Source organism: Aspergillus aculeatus (assembly GCF_001890905.1).
Source record: "Aspergillus aculeatus ATCC 16872 unplaced genomic scaffold ASPACscaffold_13, whole genome shotgun sequence".
Classification (NCBI taxonomy): Eukaryota; Fungi; Ascomycota; class Eurotiomycetes; order Eurotiales; family Aspergillaceae; genus Aspergillus; species Aspergillus aculeatus.
This window is the reverse complement of record NW_017962988.1, coordinates 2983-22474: the sequence shown is the minus strand read 5'-3', so window position 1 is coordinate 22474 and position 19492 is coordinate 2983. Positions and strand designations below refer to the sequence as shown.

Sequence of the window (19492 nt, the reverse complement as noted above, 5' to 3'; positions counted from 1 at the left end):
AACACCACACGCTTCTATGCTGGATAATATCCCTCCGTATTATCTCAGCGCCTGTATGATTGCATCGGTCGCAAATGCCCGTGCTGAGCCTCATGAAGTAACCCTGCTATGCCATGACCCTATGGCACCGTGGGCCCAACGAATATCACATAGCCTCCAACGTCGAGGCATCCGCGTCGAACCTCTCGGGTTGGGAAATCTACCTCCGCTTGATCAGGACGTCATCTCGTTGATCGACCTGGATTACCCGGTGATACATGCTATGCCAGAAGCGGAATTTAGATCCACGATGTCGATGTTGCAGACACTGAAGAGCAATTTGATATGGGTCACGCGGTCAGCACAGGTGGGCTGTTCAGATCCAAGGGCTGCCATGACGCTAGGACTGGCTCGAACTGCACGGAACGAACTCGCAGCCAAGTTATATACTGTCGAAATCGATCACAACCATCCCTCACAAGCCACAGCTGACTGCATCACGAAGATATTCTGTTGGGTAGCCGTGAGGAACACTTCAGAGGCGATGAGCTCAGACTGGGAATATGCCGTCGTCGAGAACGAGATTGTTATTCCAAGGATGCATTGGCAGACAGTTGCACACTCCTTCGAACAGTATAGCTCGCCTGACCGATCGTCAATCAAACATCTTGCCATTGAGAGTCCTGGTCTCCTGCGAACTGTGATATGGGTCGATGGCCGGGACGCGCAATTAGAGGGGTGCGATGTTCTGGTTCGGACCCAAGCTGTCGGCCTGAGTTTCCGCGTATGCTTCATTCCGCTCTTCAGTTATTTGCTGCGAGATTATCAATTGATAGGATGTGCTCATTGCGTCCGGTGCCCTCGACGAAAGCACCACGTTGCTTGGATTAGAAGGAGCTGGAATAGTTCATGCTGTCGGCCCCGATGTCCGGCATGTGTCGGTCGGGGACCACGTTATATACATGGGTACTGGATGCTTTACCACCTATATGACACTGAACGAATCCTGTTGTGTTCAGGTATCGAAATCCATGTCCTTCGAGCAAGCCGCTGCATTGCCGAGTGTCTATGCAACCTCGGCAATGGCATTGATTGAAAAGGCAAATTTGCAACGGAGATAAGTGAGCCTACAATTTTAGGGGTAAGCGTTTGATAGTGACTGATGGGCGCTCTCTCAGGCTGTCCTCATTCACTATGCGTGTGGTGGAGTTGGCCTAGCTGCTATCCAGGTTGCCCGGATGATAGGCGCTGAGGTGAGTTTCGTCACGGACGAGGAAGCCGGGACTGATATGTTTTTCCTAGATCTATTGCACGGTGGGAGCCGAGACAAAGGTCGAATATTTGGTTCGGAATTGTAATATACCACGGTCCCATATCTTCCATTCACGTAATTCATTGTTTGTTCAAGACGTCATGGACGCCACCAACGGTCGGGGAGTGGACGTTGTTCTCAACTCGTTGGCCGGCGACCTTCTCCACGCCTCGTGGACATGTGTGGCCGAGTTTGGAGTCATGGTCGAGATTGGCATTCGTGATTTTCGTCGCAAGGCTAAGCTGGCGATGGAACTTTTTGAAGCGAATCGAACCTTCGTTGGACTTGAACTGAGGGAGATATCGCGCGTCCGTCCCTGGATAGTGACCGAGTCAGTATCCCTGCTTGCTCTAGAGTCAAAAAACAATATAATTGACGGACAATTAGCATTCTAAGACGTTGTGTCAACTGGATCGAGGCTGGAGTGCTCACGCCCGACCCGATCTCAAACATCTTTCCGGCAGCAAACATCCACGAGGCTTTCCGCTTGATGCAGTCCGGTTCTCACATTGGCATGATCGTGATACAGATGCCGGACGATCCCATGGCTCTGGTGACTAAGAGAGTCAACCCCTGTCCAATCTTTCAGCAAGAGCGGAGTTGTCTGCTTGTTGGCGGACTTGGTGGCCTGGGACGGGCCGTGGCTTCGTGGATGGTTGAACATGGTGCCCGCAACCTGGTCTTTCTGTCATGAACTGCCACACACGCAGTTGAAAGTGATTCCTTTGTTGAGGACCTGGAGTCTCAAGGATGCCGGGTCCAATTGGTGGGTGGCAGCGTCTGTGAGCTCGTTGATGTTAAGAAGTGTGTTGCACAGGCCACCGCTCCAATCGCTGGCGTCTTGAACGTGTCTATGGTGTTGAGGGTGCGTGCCCTTAATTCTCCCCCCTGCTGACTCCGTTTCGGTGGTGATTGTATCAAATATGCAGGACGTCTCTCTTGAGAAGATGACATATTCTGACTGGGTAACCGTTGTGGAGCCCAAGGTGCAAGGCACTTGGAACCTCCATAATGTGCTTCCGTCCAATCTGGACTTTTTCATCCTCATTTCATCCTGCAGTGGCCTTTGTGGGCAGTGGGGTCAGGCAAACTATGCTGCTGCCAACACGTTCCTGGACGCATTTGTGCAGTATCGCCATCATCAGGGTCTTCCAGCCTCCGTCATTGACCTTGGCGTGATGGGCGACGTCGGTTTCGTGGCTCGCAACCAGAACGTACTGCGGCGATTCCAGAATACTGGAGCATTTGTACTCAATGAAGACATGTTTATGCAGGCGATGGCATTGGTCGTGCAGCGATCACACCCAGTTGCAACTAATCTCCCTACGCGGACATATAGCAATCCGAGCCAGATTGTCCTGGGCCTCAACACGGCCGTTCCTGCCTCCTCTCCGGCCAACCGGGTCGCATGGAAGAACGATATTCTTTTCAGCATCTACCGCAATCTTGACGGGGGCGGCGAAACCTCCACAACTGCTTCATCGAAGCCCAACAGTCTACAAGAATCCCTCGCCTCCGCCGCCACACAGCCAGTACTCCTTCAAGATGAGGCAGCTGTGATGAAGATCACTGAGGCTATTGCAATGGCTTTGGCTGATTTCCTCATGAGAGATCAAGGCAGCATTGTCCCCACAGACTCATTCTCGAGCCTTGGGATTGACTCCCTGGTGGTTATGGAGATCCGCACTATTCGGCAGCATCTTGGCGTGGATAGAAGTGTGCTGACGATCCTTCGCTGCCCTTCGTTGTTCAAGCTGGCAGAGAGTATTCGTGACGAGCTGCTTGGTCGGTTGAGTGGGTGAGCGTTCATGGCAATTTGTTGCCATTGTGCTGGCTCCTCTTTCAGGTGTCTAAATTGATTGATGACTTCCGGCATCTTTCTTTGTAAACTTCAATCTTCAACCACTTGCTTGAATCAACTGCATGAATTGGTTGTGTCTGGCGCTCTTTGTCTTGAAGACAAGCCTTTGTGAACGGACCAAGTGTTCATACCCTCAGTTATATTCTGTAAGCTACCTTGAAGAACGCGTTCTGCGTCCTTACTCTTCTTGATGCTGTAACATCAGTACTATAAATACTCGACTTGCCCTCGCCGGAGGTCTACTCAAACAGTCCGCATCGCTGCACTTTCGCGACCGTCCGCTTTGCTGCCAACTAATCTCGCAACTTCGTACTCTGTCGACAAGCACAAACAAATGTCTCGGGAACTGCCTAGTGGCAGATGGCAATGGTACGTCGCCGACCATGCCTTTCTGCCGGAGGACCACGTCAAGTTCCGCCAGGACATAACCCGGTGGCTTCTTGCACGCCAGGGAAAGCCCGAAATCGGCGCCGATGGCCAACCGACGGAACTGACCGAGGTTCAACAGCGACTAATCCGCTGCGTCGCAACCGATTCCTCTGGGTGCAGGCCGAGTCCGCCTCGATGTATACTGATGAGGAGAAGGCCGAGGCCCTCGCCACGGGGGCACCACTCCGGGCTCCCCCTCAAGCCAATGCTGTTCTCGAGGCCGCCGTGCAACCGCCTGGCGAGGAGATCCTTGATCCCATCACCAGCAAGTTCGAGTGTCCATGTTGCTTCCGCACACTCCCGGCTCGATACCGGGAGAAGGAAGCGTGGTGGAAGCACGTCGAAAGCGACGTTGGGAGTGGGACTTGTCTGCTGGACCACTGCTTGATGAAGCCGCGGCCATTTGCCATGGACCAGTTCTACGAGCATGTTCGAGTGTATCATGACCCAGAGAAACTGTGGACCCTTCGTGACATTGACTCTCCGCGGCGGTTCCCCCTCGATCCCTTTCCGAACCACTGTCCCATCTGTAACTATACTGGTGATGATAGGGAGCGAGTCGTGAGTCACATTTGCAAGGAACTCCGATTCTTTGCGTTAATGGCGCTGCCCTGGGCGACCGAACGGATGTTGACCGCTGAGCACGAGTGGCAGGGGGAGGTCGATCGCTTGTGGCCTCCTCACTGCAATGTGCTACCCTGTGGTACCTGGTCCAACGACGAGGCCTGGGCCAAGCGGGCGGCGAAGAAGCGGACTCCCCAAGACATTCATGGTCTTAGGTTGGAGGATCCATGAGGTTTCTCCGCTCGTCGATAATGATGATTGTGCGGAGTAGATTTGGTTTGCACCGACTACACCATTTCCGTGCGATGTCACCTGGTTTACTTACTATATCGATCAATTGATTCACAGTCTCATTGCATCTAATCAACCAATATCTTGTCTTTTCAGACATTCACTCAGAGATTGAATATTTCACCTGACGTAGGCCCAATGTATTAAAAGACGTCCATCGATGCCAGTTCCTCTTTTCGTAGTTCAAAGCTTGAAAACAATCTTGACTTCCAGGCTCATTCCAACAAACAAAGTCTGAGTCGACAAGGCATGAACCACGTTGGCAAATCCTAACTTCCTTTGGTCGAGAGTGGTGCGTTCGGTCGCGGACAGCTATTCAGAGCCCAAAATCAGTAAAACGACCATCGATCAAGGGCACTGACAAGACCTGACGCACTAAGAATGGGAAGACAAGACATTCACCAGTCATCTCGGATTGACCGGAAATAGGGGTGAATCTCAAATCCAGCTCAGCAATGGCAGGCAATCGGTTGTAGGTTTGTTGGATTTCGGTGAGAGCGGCCAGGTAGAAGCTCCCCAGCGGTTCAATGGCCACGGGCGCAAGGCCGAACTGTTTGTAGCGTTGTTGTTAGTCAAAGATTTTGTCTGTGCCTCTAGCAGGATGATGAGGTAAAACCTACGGTCGCAGTCTTGGTGACTTCCATGTTGGAGCAATTGCAGATATAAGTGGCTCGAGTATGAGGAATAGCTGCGCAATTCGAGTTGACTGCTGTAGAGAAGGAGATAAAAATGGGTCGGCATGCAGAGAAAAAGGCGAAGAGCGAGTGTGTGGGAGAGAGAAATAGAGAAAGGCCGTGTAAGAGTGAGAAGGCAACCTGAGATAAGGGAGGATCACCAGAGGAGAGGCCGAAGAAGCTGGGCCAGGGTGAATAGAGTGTTACGGTTACTGATATTGCTTATCCCCAGTTGCCTACAGTTTTTGGAGTCTGTTTGCTATAATTAGGCTAGACGTCCCCCCGTCCACGAGCAAGTGAATGCTGATGTTGAATCTGTAGGTTGAATCACTCTTTTCTTGCTTATAGACAGGTGACTATTTTCTCAATCACCTCAGAGTTTGACCTCGCGGCACTGCTTCTCAGCAATATTCTCTTCCTCCAGCTTGGCGACTGTTGCTGCAAATGCAGCCTCTGAATCGTGCTCCGACAGCCAAACCGTACTGGCCCGATTCCGCAGACGGCGTGAGAGCTGCTGTTCCTCATCGTCCCCAACTTGCGACTGGCCCTCAGAGGTTTGGCGGTGAACAATGCGAAGTAATCGCTCCGTATGAGGTTGCCTCGCCCTGCTATACAGCTCCAGTGCCAGTTGAATACTGCTTTCCGGGAGAGACTGCTCTGCATCCAGCCCTTTGAGAGCATGCCCAAAAGCGAGTCCGAGAGTCAGAGCATCGTCCAAAGCCAAGGAGCCGCCAGCTGCAAAAGCCCCCCCATGGGCATGGGCAGCATCACCAATCAGGGTGACTCGAGGGGCTAGAACCCAGGTCGAAAGAGAGTCTCCGATAAAGTTCGGGTAGAGTTTGGTATAGGGAGTGAGTTCCGTCAGAGCTCTAACGACAGGATTCCAGTCCTGGAGAGTTATATGAATCACAGAAATCGCGCGAACGAGCCATGAAACTGGATTGACATACCTTGTATCTTTCACGGAGAAACTCCACGCCTCCCTCCTCGTCCCATGAAACGGTCTTCTCGACCTCTTCCGTGGTGCGTGGATCGCTGTACGCGCCGACCGTTGTGTATTGTTGTTTGCCTAGAAAGGATGATGGTAAGACAGGTGGGGCTCCGCTTGTTTCGCGCCAATTCCACCTACCCAGGCGAGATGCGAAGAAGTTGTCTTTTGGTCCCCACTATCTTCGAGTTAGCCTTGCGCGATGTCCATTGAGACCATAGCCGAGTACAAACCCAGTGAATCGAATCTGCAGGAAGATCAGGGACTTTCCCCTCTACCAGTGATGCATCAAACGTGGATCGCATGAAGACCTTCCCGCTGAACCGTAGCTTATACTCGGGGATAAATGATTGTCGGACGATCTGCATTCGACCGTCCTGTCAGATCGTGACCGGAAAGATAGCGACCCAATGTCAAGTGAAACGCACCGATCTAAGCCCATCAGCTCCGATCAGGATGTCCCCGTGTGCGCTAGTGCCATCGTCAAAGTATAGTGAGACACCCTGGTGGTTGGCTTCGGCGCGGACGGTCTTTTTACCCAAGTGGATGAACTCTCGCGGAACATGTTCGAGAAGTGCGCTATGGAGATGGCCTCGATGGAAGCGGGTGGTTGCGTGACGAGGATCGGGCACATCGTTGTGTGTATCGACCGAATGGACCTGGTTCGTCTTCCAGTGCCTGCAAACGATTGACTTTGCGTCAGAATCAGACTTGTTATCGGCATTTATACCTCTCATCCTCACACGACCCTACCGGAAAACCTGCGGAATGCCACTCGGCGATCTGAATCCTACTTCATCCGCGAGAGCATTGTGTACCCCCAACCTTTGCAACGTGCGCATGCCCTAGAGGAACAATTGAAGCTTAGCCCCGGTGGCACTTGATTCGCATCCTTTCGGATAGGAAGCCTCATACATTAGGACTGAGCGCAATGCTAGCTCCAATCTCCTTCAGCTCATCCGCCTGCTCATACAATACCACTTTGAGGTTCGGGATGGAGGCTTGGCGAGTGAGAGAGATGGCAGCCGCCAGGCCGGCGATGCCGGCGCCTGCGATCAGCACTCGAACATCGTTTGTGTTCCGAGCCATTGCGGACGAACACAGTGAAGCCGCCTTGTCAGTATAATGATGCAGATAAAACTTGTTCAATAGGGAGATGGAGTGTCCAAAGGCGAGGAATTTATTCCTCGTGGTGTCGAGCACGTCAACCCTGCAGGTGTGACGCGACTACCGCCATGGACCATGAACATTTCGCTCATCCGGGTGGCTCGCATCGAGGTCACAGAGGTGTGTTGCGACGATTCATTCAGCAAGGTAGAGAGTATCGGCATGGGCATGCGAGTGCCACGACGGAGATGAGCTCGCGACACTCTTTTACGTATTTGTCATTGCAATGGCAGAGAAGAGTATATTGCTTTAGGCATCAGGGAGCTAGGCGGTGGTAGTGACAGCCACGTGACCAGCGCTTCCCGTTCAGACGCCTTCAGACAGCGTCAGGCATAGTCAGGCACCAAAGATGGTGATCCTGCATGTCGCCTGAAGGGGTAAAAGGCCCCAAGGGTGTACTCCATACCGGGTGTGTCTCTAGTGGTGAGTACTGAGTACTCCTGAGAGCGGATCCATGCGGGACGTTGGGTTCATCAAATATCTGCAGATCGGCGGCACCTACTTTACTCTAAACTATCTTCACCTATGCAGCAGTTTGATGACGGTGATGCATATATTCCGCCCTGTACTGTACCTATCTCCGGAACCCTCCAGCCACGAGGGTGGAAATGCGAAAAAGCCGTTGAGGTGAAGAGACCCTACCATGGTTCTGTCCTCTCCGGTTGAGAATCGGCCGAACGGGCCCATTCGGCCATGGCATGGTCCATCTCGGCCCTGGCTTTGCGGGTGAAGCAAGACCAGAACCTTCTTCGAGTTACTCGCATACTCGTAGGTGCTCCCCTATGGATTTCCGTGTAGGGGAAACGTCCGGGGCGATCATGTTTTCCATTTCCCGTGCACCTTGAAACGGGCTGTAATTCACAGGTAAGACCACCCATCCCCAGCGGTCGCAAGTAATTTGGAATGGTCACAGATTACCGAACCGTCACCAGAGATCAATACGCAGACCCATTGGATCGATAGGGATCGGTGGATGGTGGATGATGGTCGATGGATCGCTCTCCTCCGACCGATCATTTCGGCTACTTCGCCCTCGACTTATCGCCACTGGATGACGTGGCCAACAGGCACCTGGGGGGCGGGGGGAAGGTGCCTTAGTTATTCTGGATCGATTGAATGACTGAATGATTTTGCATAGTTGAATGAGACTTGCGAGGAACCCAAGCCCCAGCCCCACTCAAATACCCTTTCACTGATTGCTTGCCCTTACCCTACCTTTTCCCGTACAGTACTTGAGTAGTACTTAAACCTGGTTACCACTACTGCCGTCTCCCGTAGTGTATGGAGTCCCATCGTGTACTGCAGTACCCAGTACGGAGTACCTACTAGTTATACTGTCCACCATCATTACGGGTCATATCAATTCGCCTTTCTTTTATATATATAGACCATGGCTGTCGACAATTCGCATGACGGCATCGTCCACGACTTCCCGTAACTGCCTTTCCCCGCCGGAACTATTTTGTTTTCTGCCATTCTCCAGACAGACTCCCCACCATGGATGACCCCCATGACCCCCAGCCGGTAGTGACTGTCCAGCAGGCCAAACGCAAGCAACGGCCAGTCTATTCATGTTTACCTTGCCACCAGCGAAAAGTGAAGGTGAACCTCCTAGCCACTACCTCCACCAATCATACAATTTGTTTCTTTCCAAGTGTCCCTCTCTCGATAACACGAACATGAGCTTATCAGGACCCGTGCCGCATAGTGCAACCGGGTGTTACCGTGTAAATCATGCTGTTTGCGTGGTCTCCCGGAAGAGTGCACATTCCCTCGATCCGCCGAGGAGCAGAACTACATTAGTCAATCTGAGTACATCACCCAGCTGGAAGAGCGATGTCGGGCCTTGGAACGACGATTGGCCCACCTCGAAGCGGTGCGACAACTGGTTATGCACAGTGCCAACGAAACTCCCCGCGAGCAGTCCCAGGGTCCGACCGGGCTGGGTCTGCTACGGGACAATGAAAAGAGAAAATGTAGGTGTCGACCGATCACTACCGGCCTGAAGGAGGGAGGCAGGGATGTCTCGATGCCGGGCCAGTTGGAGCCATTGGACTCACGGTGTCTTAGACTCGACCCTCGGACCCGACGACGACGATCCCGATGACAAAAGCGACGAGGAGGAGGGGGACAACGACGCCGATGATGAAGATGCCGATGGAGTCAAGATACCCATGCAGTGTTCCCCGGGTGCAGCTGTTTTGGACATCTTCATCGATCGCCTGATCGAAGACTGTTGCCCACTTAGCAAGCGCGAGACTGGGCTCAAACGATTTATCCTAAGCGATGCATCCCAGATGAGAAGTCGATCGGAACTCCTGCAGGTCGCCTTTGAAAACACTGCGTTGATGTTCATCGGCCGCACCTGGGGAGACAGAGATATTGAGATGGCGGGCCATCGACATAACATGTACGCAATCCGCATGATGCGTCGGGCTCTTCGACGGTGTAGTGGTCGATCTGTGCCCTTGGACGTGTTTGTCGCCGCCTTCATTTTCATTATACGCGAGGTCTTTACCGGCGATAGTGGCGCATTGATGAAGCACTTGCTGGGTGCCGCGCAGCTGCTACAGTCGCGCAAACCCGAGGAACATCAAACTGGCATTGCTCACGCCATCTTTCTGGACCATCGCATTTACTGGGTAGGAGAGCGAATCACTTCCTTCCTCCAACAACACATTCTGACTAAGTGGAAATACACACAGATCGCGGGTTCAATCCTTCTCCGGCGCCCACTATTTCTGGTCCATCCGGATTGGATGAAAATCCCCTGGGCTCACAAGTCAAAAGATCTTCTTCACCAGCTGCTAGATATTGGGGCAGAGGTGCCCTGCTATCTTTCTCAGACGGAGAAATACCAAGCTGAACTGGCATCCGGACGGCTCAAGTACGAGGAACTGTTGAATGGGCATGGCTCCCCAAGTGGCTGGGCACAAACCCTCGACAGTCGCCTGGAGAGCTGGTACAAGCAGAACATCGCAACCTATCCCCACGGATCCATCGTCGAGTCCGATCACAAGTTGGATGCTTCCTTCCCCAATTTCGCCTGTCACCACCCGGAAGACGGACATATTTTCACTCCCCGGCTCTTGACCTACCCCGACCTCCTGCTTACCACTGTGATGTGCTACTACTGGGCTCTACGCATCACTATCGCAAATACCAATCCAACTCCACCCTCACGCAATGAGCAGTATCAGTGGGCCTGCAACATCTGCCGGAGCTTGGAGGCGTACATCACCAAGGGTCCCCGCTGTTTCATTTATCGCATTCTATACCCCATTATTGTGGCATACCAGACATTCGAGCGAGGCTCCATCGAGCGCGGCTTTGTCGACAAACTCTGTCGTCGCTTGGACGAATTATACCAGGTTAATGTCTTTCTCAATCTTATGGCCCAGATCGGCAACGCGATGGAGTTGCCGGGAATCTGATCCTTCTCTTCTTCTCTCCTTCTTTCTCTCTGCTTCGGTCCTCTTTAGCTGACCCCCGCAATTTATAGCATTTTAGCGATGACCATGAAAGAAGAAATGACATGATACCTGATTGATGTGCGATTGCCTTTTTTGTTTTCTTTTTTCATCGAATTGTATGTTTAGATTTTTTTTTCCATCGCATTCCCCCTGGCCCCTCCCCCCTGTTGAGCACGGAGGGTGGAGCATTAAGGCTGGAGGGGATTCTCGATATGTGAGTATTTGTCATGGCATGGTTCAGAGCTATCTAGATTGGGCCATGGGATTGTGATGTGCCACGATTACTCTGAGGTCTTCATGAAAAAGAAAATCAAAGAGAATAGACATAACCGTGCAGAAGAGTTGTAAGCATCAACCAAAATCAATTGTTCGTCTTCACTGGCAGTACGCATAGTATTGTAGGGTTGGCGAGACATGATCGGAAGCGATCAATCGTACTGTACATCATGAATAGTGCGACAGGGCCTGCAGAGACTCAGTTCACTGGGTAATATGACTTTGTGGACTGACCACGTTGTCTATTGCTAGGAGTTCCGTGGAATGAGCATAATTAAAGGCTATCCAGTCCAATCTCTCACCTTCTGACGCTAGTTTCACTCGCATAAGACACAATAGCGGACCGGCACTGCCACCTTGGCTTCATTCGCTGGAATGGCCCAAGCGGTATCGGCTACTCCCTTCAGTGCCCACCTCAGGGCTGGGGACAATTTGCGGTCCCCTTCCTTCACCGGCGGAGGAAGGCTGGGATAGGCTAGACTGACAGATGAACAATCGAACGAAGCGGCTTACGGGAGTAGTTCGAATCGACTCTATTACCGAAATAAGAGGGCAAACGGCCTGGTTGCGGGGATCCCGGAGTCAGCCGAGTTGTAGGAAAGGGCCTTTCTGGGCTCTCAATGGATGATGAAATATGGAGAAGCTTTATGTTCGATTGACGAAGGGAGAGACAGCTACACAAACCCACCCCGAGTGGAAAAACGGCCTGGCTAACGGCCTTTTAGTGGTATTTTATGTTGCATGAAGTGGCTTACACCAGCTGTACCCCATTTCCCACCGCAAGTGCTGACCACCGAGGTACATCAAGAAGGAGCAAGGCCGTCTATCTTGAAAAGCCTTTGATACTCCTCACCTTGCTGGCAATCCGCGCATGCAGTGGACTTGAACAATGCTTACTAACAAGATCTGCTCAAGCCAGGGAGATGATCGATCGGCGATACAGATCATCTGGAGCTCCGAACATCAGGCGGGCGTTTTCATGAAGGGACGGACGTCTGCTGTCTTTCTAGTGTATTTGTGCGATTACAGCCCATGGGGAATTTTCCCTTACCCTTGACCAGCTGGCTAAGCCGGGGCCGCTTTAGGCTTCCTCCCTTTCTTAAGCGAGGCCACTAGGTTGGCGCACGAAGATTCCTGCGACCACAATCACTTTCTCAATACTCCAACCTCCTCCGTCATAAGCAGTCCGGATGCTTACTAAACTCTCGAAATTATTCGCAAATGTTCTTTCGGATTGTTACCGCCACTAAGCCCTGCGCCCGCGCTCTTTGTATAGCAAGACTAGCTACTGGTAGCTTCACCCACAGCTGCGTATAGACCACCTTTAAGCCCCGTTGTGCAGGGTTTAGCCGAAAGCGATGCTGTCAGCCACAGATGGGCGTTTGCACGTCCCAGCATAATTTTTGAGGCCTGCAGTTACCTCCTCCCGGAACTCCTGTCCTAACAAACCGACAAGTCTGCAGGGAATGGCTAAGTTGCGTGCAGGGGTAGGAACTGCGGTCAGATCGCAGTTGGTGTCAATATCAGTCATCTTTTTTCTCCTTCCCTGCGGATCAGAGTATATATAGTGGTATTCTCCAGAGACAGAATGGTCATAGTGGTCTCGATAAGACAAAAGATGGTTGCAGACCCGGTTGGAGTGGTGGACTGGCAGACCCTGTGCCTGACGCATTCTCAGCAAATGGATGGATGAGTTCGGGCAAGGACTACGAGTCGGAATTCAGGCGCTGCAGGCGAGTTTAGCGTGGGTGTGGGGCAGGTGGGGATGCAAAGGTTTATCGCCGAACATAACCTTGAAAGCTGGAAAATTACGGAGTACTGTATGTATTTTCAACCAGAAAAAGAAAAAAACAGAGCCGACCGTTTCAATCGTCCCGCCCGTTATTATGTCATCACCTTCCCCTGTCACCCAGAGTCAACAATCCAACAGAACCCCTTCCAATATGCCAGCATCAGACAACGATATTGTTGACCCCCTCGTCGTCATAGATAGAGGACTATTTGAAGGCACCCATTTGCCCTATGGCTTGATCCCATCGCCATAATCCAGCATAAACAGGTTGACCGGAACAAACCAGCACTGATGAATCCATTTCTTGATCGTGTACACATGGTGGATGCATTCTACTTGTATCTGTAGGTGGCTAGGGCCACTGATTGGAGCTGAAAAGGTGACAGCTCGCAGCCGACTCCGCCTCAAATACGGAAATGAATTATGACGAGGTTTTGAGTCATCGAGAGCGTAGGATTAACCAATAGTATTTCTAAAGCAATAAAATCTAGAAAAGCGGTAGAGGAGGGTCCTCGGCGCATTACCGAGTAGCGCACCGGTGCTAAGCCCAGTGCTCGAAAGAACCTTTTTCTTATTTTGGATAGATCAAATCGACTAGGCTCAGTAGAACAGACAGTACGGTACATTACAGGCTACTTTGCATAAGACTATGTAATCCGCTACATAATGACCAGTGAGGGGGTTACGTGAGCGATTATGCCTTCGGTCGGCTAAAGGATAACTCGACATAGATATAGCAGGCGAACTGTAAAGTGAGCGCATTTGCCAGGCAACTTCTACCTATACAGCCACTCTCAGCTTTTACCCTCCTTCATTGATTATTGATGAAATCTCGCTGGAATCACTGAAGTTTGATGGCTTAAGATTTATGAATTCAATAAGAAAAAAAATAATAATAAATTCTGGTAATCATATATTAATAATCATGTGACCTTGCTGAAGCGAGGTATTACACGCACAACGCCAATATTCTCCCCGCGCCCCCCTCACCTCCCCGACAACAGTAGTACTGCAGACCGATACCATGCACCGGTCGCATAGAGTCGCAGAATACACCTTGCGGGGCTATTTGATTCAATCGCATAATATCGGCCCTGTGGCGTGGCACTATTGATGACTTAAACACCCAATCAAGTAGTCATCGGACTAGAAGCTGGATAGAATGCGAGTAAGAGAATCTCTCTTCCACAATCTGGGCCGAAAGTACCCAGCTCCGAATTATAAAGTGGCGGGTGTAGGATACTAACTTGAGTAGACTTCACTATATAGATATAGAAGGGGAGTACCTAATCCCTAATGACCTTGACGCAACAGACTGTGTTGATAAGATTATACTCAGTCTAGAATACCCACACACTTCAATAAAAAGAAGGGCTGACTCCCTGAATTGGTGTTGTTGTTAACTACGTAGCTCGTCTTGCTAGCACTAGCACAGGTCATGTGTTGGTTCGATTGCGTATCTAGTCTGCTGAACTTGAGCGGGTTTTTTTAAGTGACAAAGACGATCAAGTCCATAGAATTTTAATAATCAAAGAAGCTATCACAATCTATGCTACCTATGCTCGTTGTGCCTCTAGTCACAGAGGAAGTATGGCAGAGCCGATGCTGTATGTATAGACCTATAGACCAAGACCCCCGATATCTTTCACTTTTACGCCAACGGAAGATGTTACCTGGTTTCAAAAACACTCGTTTCCCAGCATGAGGTTTATTCACGTGAACTGGGGGAGGGACCTCGAGCAAGGGATAACAAGGATATCAAGTCTTTGCTCCCAGATGGTGTCCATGGCGTGACAGCATCAAAAGCCAGAAAGACGGACGCTTTAGCGCTTGTTTACCGCATCTGCGACGCTGAATATTATGACGACTTACTTTGATATTAGCATCTACAGCTTCGGCAAGTCTGTCGAGCCAGACTTAGACTAGACATGCAAGGAGAACTTCGAGCAAGCATACTTGGATCAGCAAGAGTAATTGAAGCACGTTACTCTAGAATCATTCGCATCAATTTTCAACATGGGCAGTTGTTCATTAGCTCTGCGAACATGGTCCATGATCTGATGAGTTCATTTGAAAAAAAGTCAAGGAAGCGGTAGGAAAGTAGCACGACGCAGGGATCGACAGAAGAATTGAGGCCTGTCAGTTTTATACCAGCTATAGAACTTACATCAGAGCGAATATGATCGAAATAAAGGGGTTGAGATACATTCATCCAATTGGCAAGCCAAATTGGAACTGGCGATCGTGCTTCGCGACCCAGGGATCAGATGTCTAGGTATCTAAGACTATCAAGCCATTCCCAAGGCCAAGGTAGACGCAGGAGTCAACATCAGAGACCAATGCAGTGAGTCACAGGGGTTTTATCCATCGTCTTATCTGGCTTTCCCCGTTCATCTGCAAGGCGGACAGAAGAAGTCATTGGTAGCACCGTGCTGACATCATTCGCGAGGAAACTAAAAATCGAGCACTTACATTCTAACGCAACCTCTCCTCCTCGGGTGTTTCACCCTGAATAGCGCGACGCTGCGGGTGATAATCTCCCTCCCTGTTTCCGCGGTGCTGGCTATCCTCCATTCATTGCCACGGCGCTTGGCATTGACTCTACAAGGGGCTTTCTCGCGCGAGACGGCATTAGTTCTGATCCATTCCCTATCCATTCCCTTAGTGAGGAAACGGGTGATGTTGGGGTATCCTGATAGCGGCCATGGTCACAGAAATGGGCAGGGCATGGGACTCTACCATCATTTAATTGGCGCGACTCATTGCGTCCTTATCGACAAGCCTTTAATTGTTACTCGATAGCTGCCGTCAATGTATGGGTCAGAAGTAATCACGTTTGAGTTGAAGAGACTGCGGGGTGACATACTGGAGTTTAACCTTATCACAATCGAGTCATGAAAGAGCTCATTGCCCAAAGAGGTGAGTAAATCGCCGTCTGAAGCTGGAGGTCGAGAAGCGCGTGCCGTCGGTTGATGACTATTCCACATTCCTCAGTGTATAGAAGGATGCTTTGCGACTAGCATTAGGAGATCAGGCCGCAGTCCGAATCAGAATAGAATCAGCAAGCGCTGGATTACTTGTGCGGTGGCGTATTGGAGTGAGGCCGTAGGGTCGCCTTTGTCTCTGCGTGGACGAGGCGCTTCGTCCGATGCTACGGATTCCATATTAGCTCCATTCGCATGCGAAGCCATGGAGCGAGACAGACGCCATCTGTCAGAGCCCTAATGGGCAGCACGGCTAAAGCAAAAAGAAGACACGAAGAAGATGGCAATTTCTCGCTTTCGAAGTCTGTGTTCCTCTTCACCCATCTCATCTTCTTTGTCATGTGTGCCGAAAGATCTGCCCCATTTCAGTGAAATGAGATATACTATAAGCGGGACGCAGCGCGTAAGACTAGACAGACTTGACAATTCATGCTGAACGAATTGTTGGGAGCGGATATATTAATGTCCGCATCGGCATTCAGCCATACCTGAACCATTGGGACAGACTTATCAATGGCTACGTACCAAGGTGTGTCAAGACCCGCGCGTCTGCCCTGCAATGGTATGTTGTTCGAGTCACTTTCACCAGGGTCGTGGCCAGAGTTGATTGGAGATAGCCAGCCGAGCAAGACATGCGCTTTTCGCTTGTTGGAAGGTCTGATGCATACTTTCCGAGGGCCACAGCATGTAAAATTCCGCGTGGCGGACTGAAGAGGGCGGTCGATGCTCGGCTAGGATATCAGTGCATGAGCGAATACACCACGGCCGGGAATGATGTTATCTCTCTGTAGACTCAAGGACTTGTTCCGGTTACGGTTACGTTTGAAGGTATTAGGTATATCGGAGAAACCTCAATCAAAGAGTAAGTATGAAGTGATATAATCTCAAGGCGTTGACGAACAAAAAGTGCATTATATGTGATGGCAGATTGGACAAGTGAATACATGCTGATGCCCAAGAGTGTCCGCTAGAGTCTCCCTGGCCTGATTGAACAGCGACGTTCAGACCCGTCCGGAGTGGCGTCTACATACTATGGGGCAGCTGCTGAGGATTGAAAAAGAATGCGTCCGAACTACAAAAGTATCTGTGTACCGCCGCGCATATAAAGTGATCTGAAAAATGAATTGTAGCGTTTGGGAATTCAGCAGCAGATAGGCGCATTGAGCAGGAGAGAGTAGCGCACTAGAGCACATTAAATTATTACCAGCCCGACCGGGATTCGGCGAAGAAACATTCTTATAATTCCTGCGGTTTCCCCTGAATACTCCATCCAGCGGTCAGAGTTCGTGCTTGAGCTAATTCTTCTTCCGTCGGCATATTGACGACCATCAAGTAAAGTACCTTCTATCCGGATTGTCAGTCATTCAGCAGGAAGGGATAAGGGTCGGATGCAAATCCCATACCGATTCAAGTAGCTTTTTCAAATTGAGGCCTCCGCCTACACGTCGACCAGTCGTAGCGCGGGAGGGTTGTTGTTGCTGGTACTCACGTCCATCAATGTACCCGGAACTTGGCCCCCCATACGGCGCTGGTGGATTCTCTCGGCTGGTTTCGTCGGGGTTGGACTTTTGCTGGTTACGATGGGCCGCCACCTGGGAAGCAGCTAGGTTGACCAGCCCGAGGAGACCACCACCGCTTTGTCTTCCTCCTAATCCGCGTCCGGTCTCGCCCCGGGCGCCCAAGCCACGATTTTGCTGTAAAGTCCCTCTCATCCCGCTCACGGACAAACTACTGTGCATGGGATGCGTGGGATCGGCGTACTTGGAAGCAAATGCTGGTTTTCCAGCTTGGGTGAGATGGCTATTGGGGTTCTCGGCGAGCTGCAGCAAATGTATATCGGTCAGTAAAGTGGTCACAAGCCAACCGTGAACAGAAGTGGTCAACCGGTGATACTGACAAATTTGGCTTGGGCCCTGCGGTCGAGGTAATCATCTAGAAACTGCTTTCCGCGCTCCATCTTCTTCTTGAAGCCAGCTTGCTCATCCTTGGACGCCATAGCGAGGAAGTCTAGACCCGGGAAGATGAGCTCCGCCGTCTGGATTGACTCAATGCCGTTATTGACACCGCTCGAAGACTGGAATCGATGCGACATCCGCCCTTGGCCATCCATTGTGTCTTGGATAGTGGTGTTGATATTCACGTTAGTGCGAGCGTCGGAGGCTGTAGCGTCCCATGTCATTACGAGACAATAGAGCCCACGCGGTCGGAAGAACTCTTGGTTCAGCTTGTCGAGGGCTTTGTTTTGTCTGATGATGTCATTGTCAGTACAAATATTTTGCACAATAACATAAGACGTGGGAAGGGTGATGATTACCGATACCGGCTCTGTGCCTCGATTGCAATATCGGTAGCAACCATGATCGCCACAGATATAGCCGTGGAAATTGCGAAGGGCAGCGGGGTAGCCGCTAACGATGCCAGGTTAATGGCGTTAATCCACGGATTGGCGAGGCTTGCTTCGTTCAGTGTCTCAATCACGTCGAACCATGTCTCCTGGTCAATGCCGACGGTTTCCAGGTCGGGGGCATAGGCGCGGATGAATCCGCGCTTCTTGTCCTTAGGACGGCGCTGAGGAACCGCAATTGGGTATAGAAGTTTGGTATTGGGATTTAGCAAAGCGACGGGAGGAGGAGGACGCCGAAGGAGAAAGGCGGCAATCACTTTGTCTGGGTTGGCAGTTCCCTGTTTGCTCTTCCGAGGCGCATCCTCGGGGCTCTTCAAGACCTGCTCCTGCGCTTCATCGAGCTCCCACGAGTACTCGAGGTCATTCCGGGCAGTAGGTGAGTCGGCTGGGGCTGGACTCGTGGCATCTGGAGCTTCTTGATTCATGCTAAGAGGTGTTGTTGTATATGGCGGAGGTAAAGGAGAGGCAGAACGTGATACATCTTCTTGTTTGTGTTGTTCTAGGGTTCGATCTTGTTCTTCTGATGGTGCTTGCATTTGCTCTCCTCGGTCTTGTTTTTCTTTGGCAGCTTTCCTTGCCTTCTTGTATCTGTGAACTTCCGTTGCAAAACCGATGCCCGAAGTGATTCCATGGACCAGGGTGCCAATGGGACCCCCGTGCTCTGATCGTGAGCGGGACATTATTGTGTCCTGTGGTGCGGTGTGGTGGAACCCTAAATGATGATGATGTCGAAGATCTCTCTTAACAAAGCACCAGACATTTGTCTCAAAGAGTTCTGGCACTGAACTCCCTTTTTATAAGACAGTCCAGAGTTCCAGGTAGACAGAGAAATGATCATTGCAAGCACAGCCCCGCGGGCGGGGCGTAAGCGGGTTGCCGGATAAGGCTTGGAGTGCGAGAAGTTACTAGTCCTTTTCGGGCAACCAGCTCGTCACCCCACCCTGCCAAAAAGCTTAAAAGTAGTTGTGGTGTATGTACGCAGGCTATACAACTCCGCCACAGGCTGATGGACACGATGAAGAGCCCCATACATTATATCCGGTACAAAGCAAGAACCTTACCGACATCAAGGCCTCCTGACATGTACAACCACAGAACAGAGAGTACACTCGATAATCAGGCCTTTGTTCCCACTCATTGCAGATGATGGGTGAGTACTAGGCCTTGCCAAAGCCCGCGGGTTTACAGGTCGGGTTTAAACCCAACCCGGTTCTTAGCAGGTTTTGGATTAATAGGCTTAATCTATAGATTAAATATAAGTTTAAATATCTAATCTGTAAATTTTAATGAATATCTAT

At 50.9% G+C, this 19492-nt stretch overlaps 5 protein-coding genes across 5 annotated transcripts; 2 read left to right on the top strand and 3 right to left on the bottom strand.

Annotated features, from left to right (window-relative positions):
* Window positions 1-963: 963 nt before the first annotated feature.
* On the top strand, window positions 964-3259 carry ASPACDRAFT_1882131 (uncharacterized protein). The gene is made up of 8 exons (XM_020198271.1): window positions 964-1043; window positions 1158-1232; window positions 1282-1622; window positions 1679-1978; window positions 2009-2156; window positions 2221-2505; window positions 2600-2694; window positions 2724-3259. Exons 1-8 carry the CDS (start codon window positions 969-971, stop codon window positions 3091-3093), a joined length of 1689 nt encoding a protein of 562 aa, XP_020053728.1. The 5' UTR covers window positions 964-968; the 3' UTR covers window positions 3094-3259.
* Window positions 3260-4619: 1360 nt separating this feature from the next.
* Window positions 4620-5080, bottom strand: ASPACDRAFT_45474 (uncharacterized protein; the record flags this gene model as incomplete). The annotated part of the gene is made up of 3 exons (XM_020201611.1): window positions 4620-4748; window positions 4813-4986; window positions 5057-5080. 3 exons carry the CDS (start codon window positions 5078-5080, stop codon window positions 4620-4622), a joined length of 327 nt encoding a protein of 108 aa, XP_020053727.1.
* A 403-nt stretch (window positions 5081-5483) lies between these two features.
* ASPACDRAFT_32560 (uncharacterized protein) lies at window positions 5484-7187 on the bottom strand (the record flags this gene model as incomplete). The annotated part of the gene is made up of 7 exons (XM_020199887.1): window positions 5484-5999; window positions 6061-6179; window positions 6240-6276; window positions 6332-6460; window positions 6527-6776; window positions 6852-6943; window positions 7014-7187. 7 exons carry the CDS (start codon window positions 7185-7187, stop codon window positions 5484-5486), a joined length of 1317 nt encoding a protein of 438 aa, XP_020053726.1.
* A 1335-nt stretch (window positions 7188-8522) lies between these two features.
* On the top strand, window positions 8523-11030 carry ASPACDRAFT_123231 (uncharacterized protein). Its single transcript, XM_020196608.1, has 4 exons — window positions 8523-8867; window positions 8974-9241; window positions 9336-9907; window positions 9971-11030. Exons 1-4 carry the CDS (start codon window positions 8763-8765, stop codon window positions 10697-10699), a joined length of 1674 nt encoding a protein of 557 aa, XP_020053725.1. The 5' UTR covers window positions 8523-8762; the 3' UTR covers window positions 10700-11030.
* A 5648-nt stretch (window positions 11031-16678) lies between these two features.
* ASPACDRAFT_123229 (uncharacterized protein) lies at window positions 16679-19012 on the bottom strand. The gene is made up of 4 exons (XM_020196607.1): window positions 18105-19012; window positions 17688-18036; window positions 17194-17610; window positions 16679-17134 (listed from the first exon to the last, which is right to left on the bottom strand). Exons 1-4 carry the CDS (start codon window positions 18617-18619, stop codon window positions 17027-17029), a joined length of 1389 nt encoding a protein of 462 aa, XP_020053724.1. The 5' UTR covers window positions 18620-19012; the 3' UTR covers window positions 16679-17026.
* Between the last annotated feature and the right edge of the window lie 480 nt (window positions 19013-19492).

What these genes read in the sequence shown, in the direction of transcription:
- ASPACDRAFT_1882131 (XM_020198271.1), top strand. Translation starts at nt 969, where the DNA reads ATGACACTGAACGAATCCTGTTGTGTTCAGGTATCGAAATCCATGTCC. An exon ending in CCCGGATGATAGGCGCTGAG is followed by an intron (nt 1,233 to 1,281) that starts GTGAGTTTCGTC and finishes TGTTTTTCCTAG; the next exon opens with ATCTATTGCACGGTGGGAGC. An exon ending in TCGTGGCTCGCAACCAGAAC is followed by an intron (nt 2,506 to 2,599) that starts GTACTGCGGCGA and finishes GATCACACCCAG; the next exon opens with TTGCAACTAATCTCCCTACG.
- ASPACDRAFT_123229 (XM_020196607.1), bottom strand. Translation starts at nt 18,619, where the DNA reads ATGAATCAAGAAGCTCCAGATGCCACGAGTCCAGCCCCAGCCGACTCA. An exon ending in GAGGCACAGAGCCGGTATCG is followed by an intron (nt 18,037 to 18,104) that starts GTAATCATCACC and finishes TGACATCATCAG; the next exon opens with ACAAAACAAAGCCCTCGACA. An exon ending in GCAGGGCCCAAGCCAAATTT is followed by an intron (nt 17,611 to 17,687) that starts GTCAGTATCACC and finishes CATTTGCTGCAG; the next exon opens with CTCGCCGAGAACCCCAATAG.
- ASPACDRAFT_123231 (XM_020196608.1), top strand. Translation starts at nt 8,763, where the DNA reads ATGGATGACCCCCATGACCCCCAGCCGGTAGTGACTGTCCAGCAGGCC. An exon ending in GGACAATGAAAAGAGAAAAT is followed by an intron (nt 9,242 to 9,335) that starts GTAGGTGTCGAC and finishes ACGGTGTCTTAG; the next exon opens with ACTCGACCCTCGGACCCGAC. An exon ending in TGGACCATCGCATTTACTGG is followed by an intron (nt 9,908 to 9,970) that starts GTAGGAGAGCGA and finishes AAATACACACAG; the next exon opens with ATCGCGGGTTCAATCCTTCT.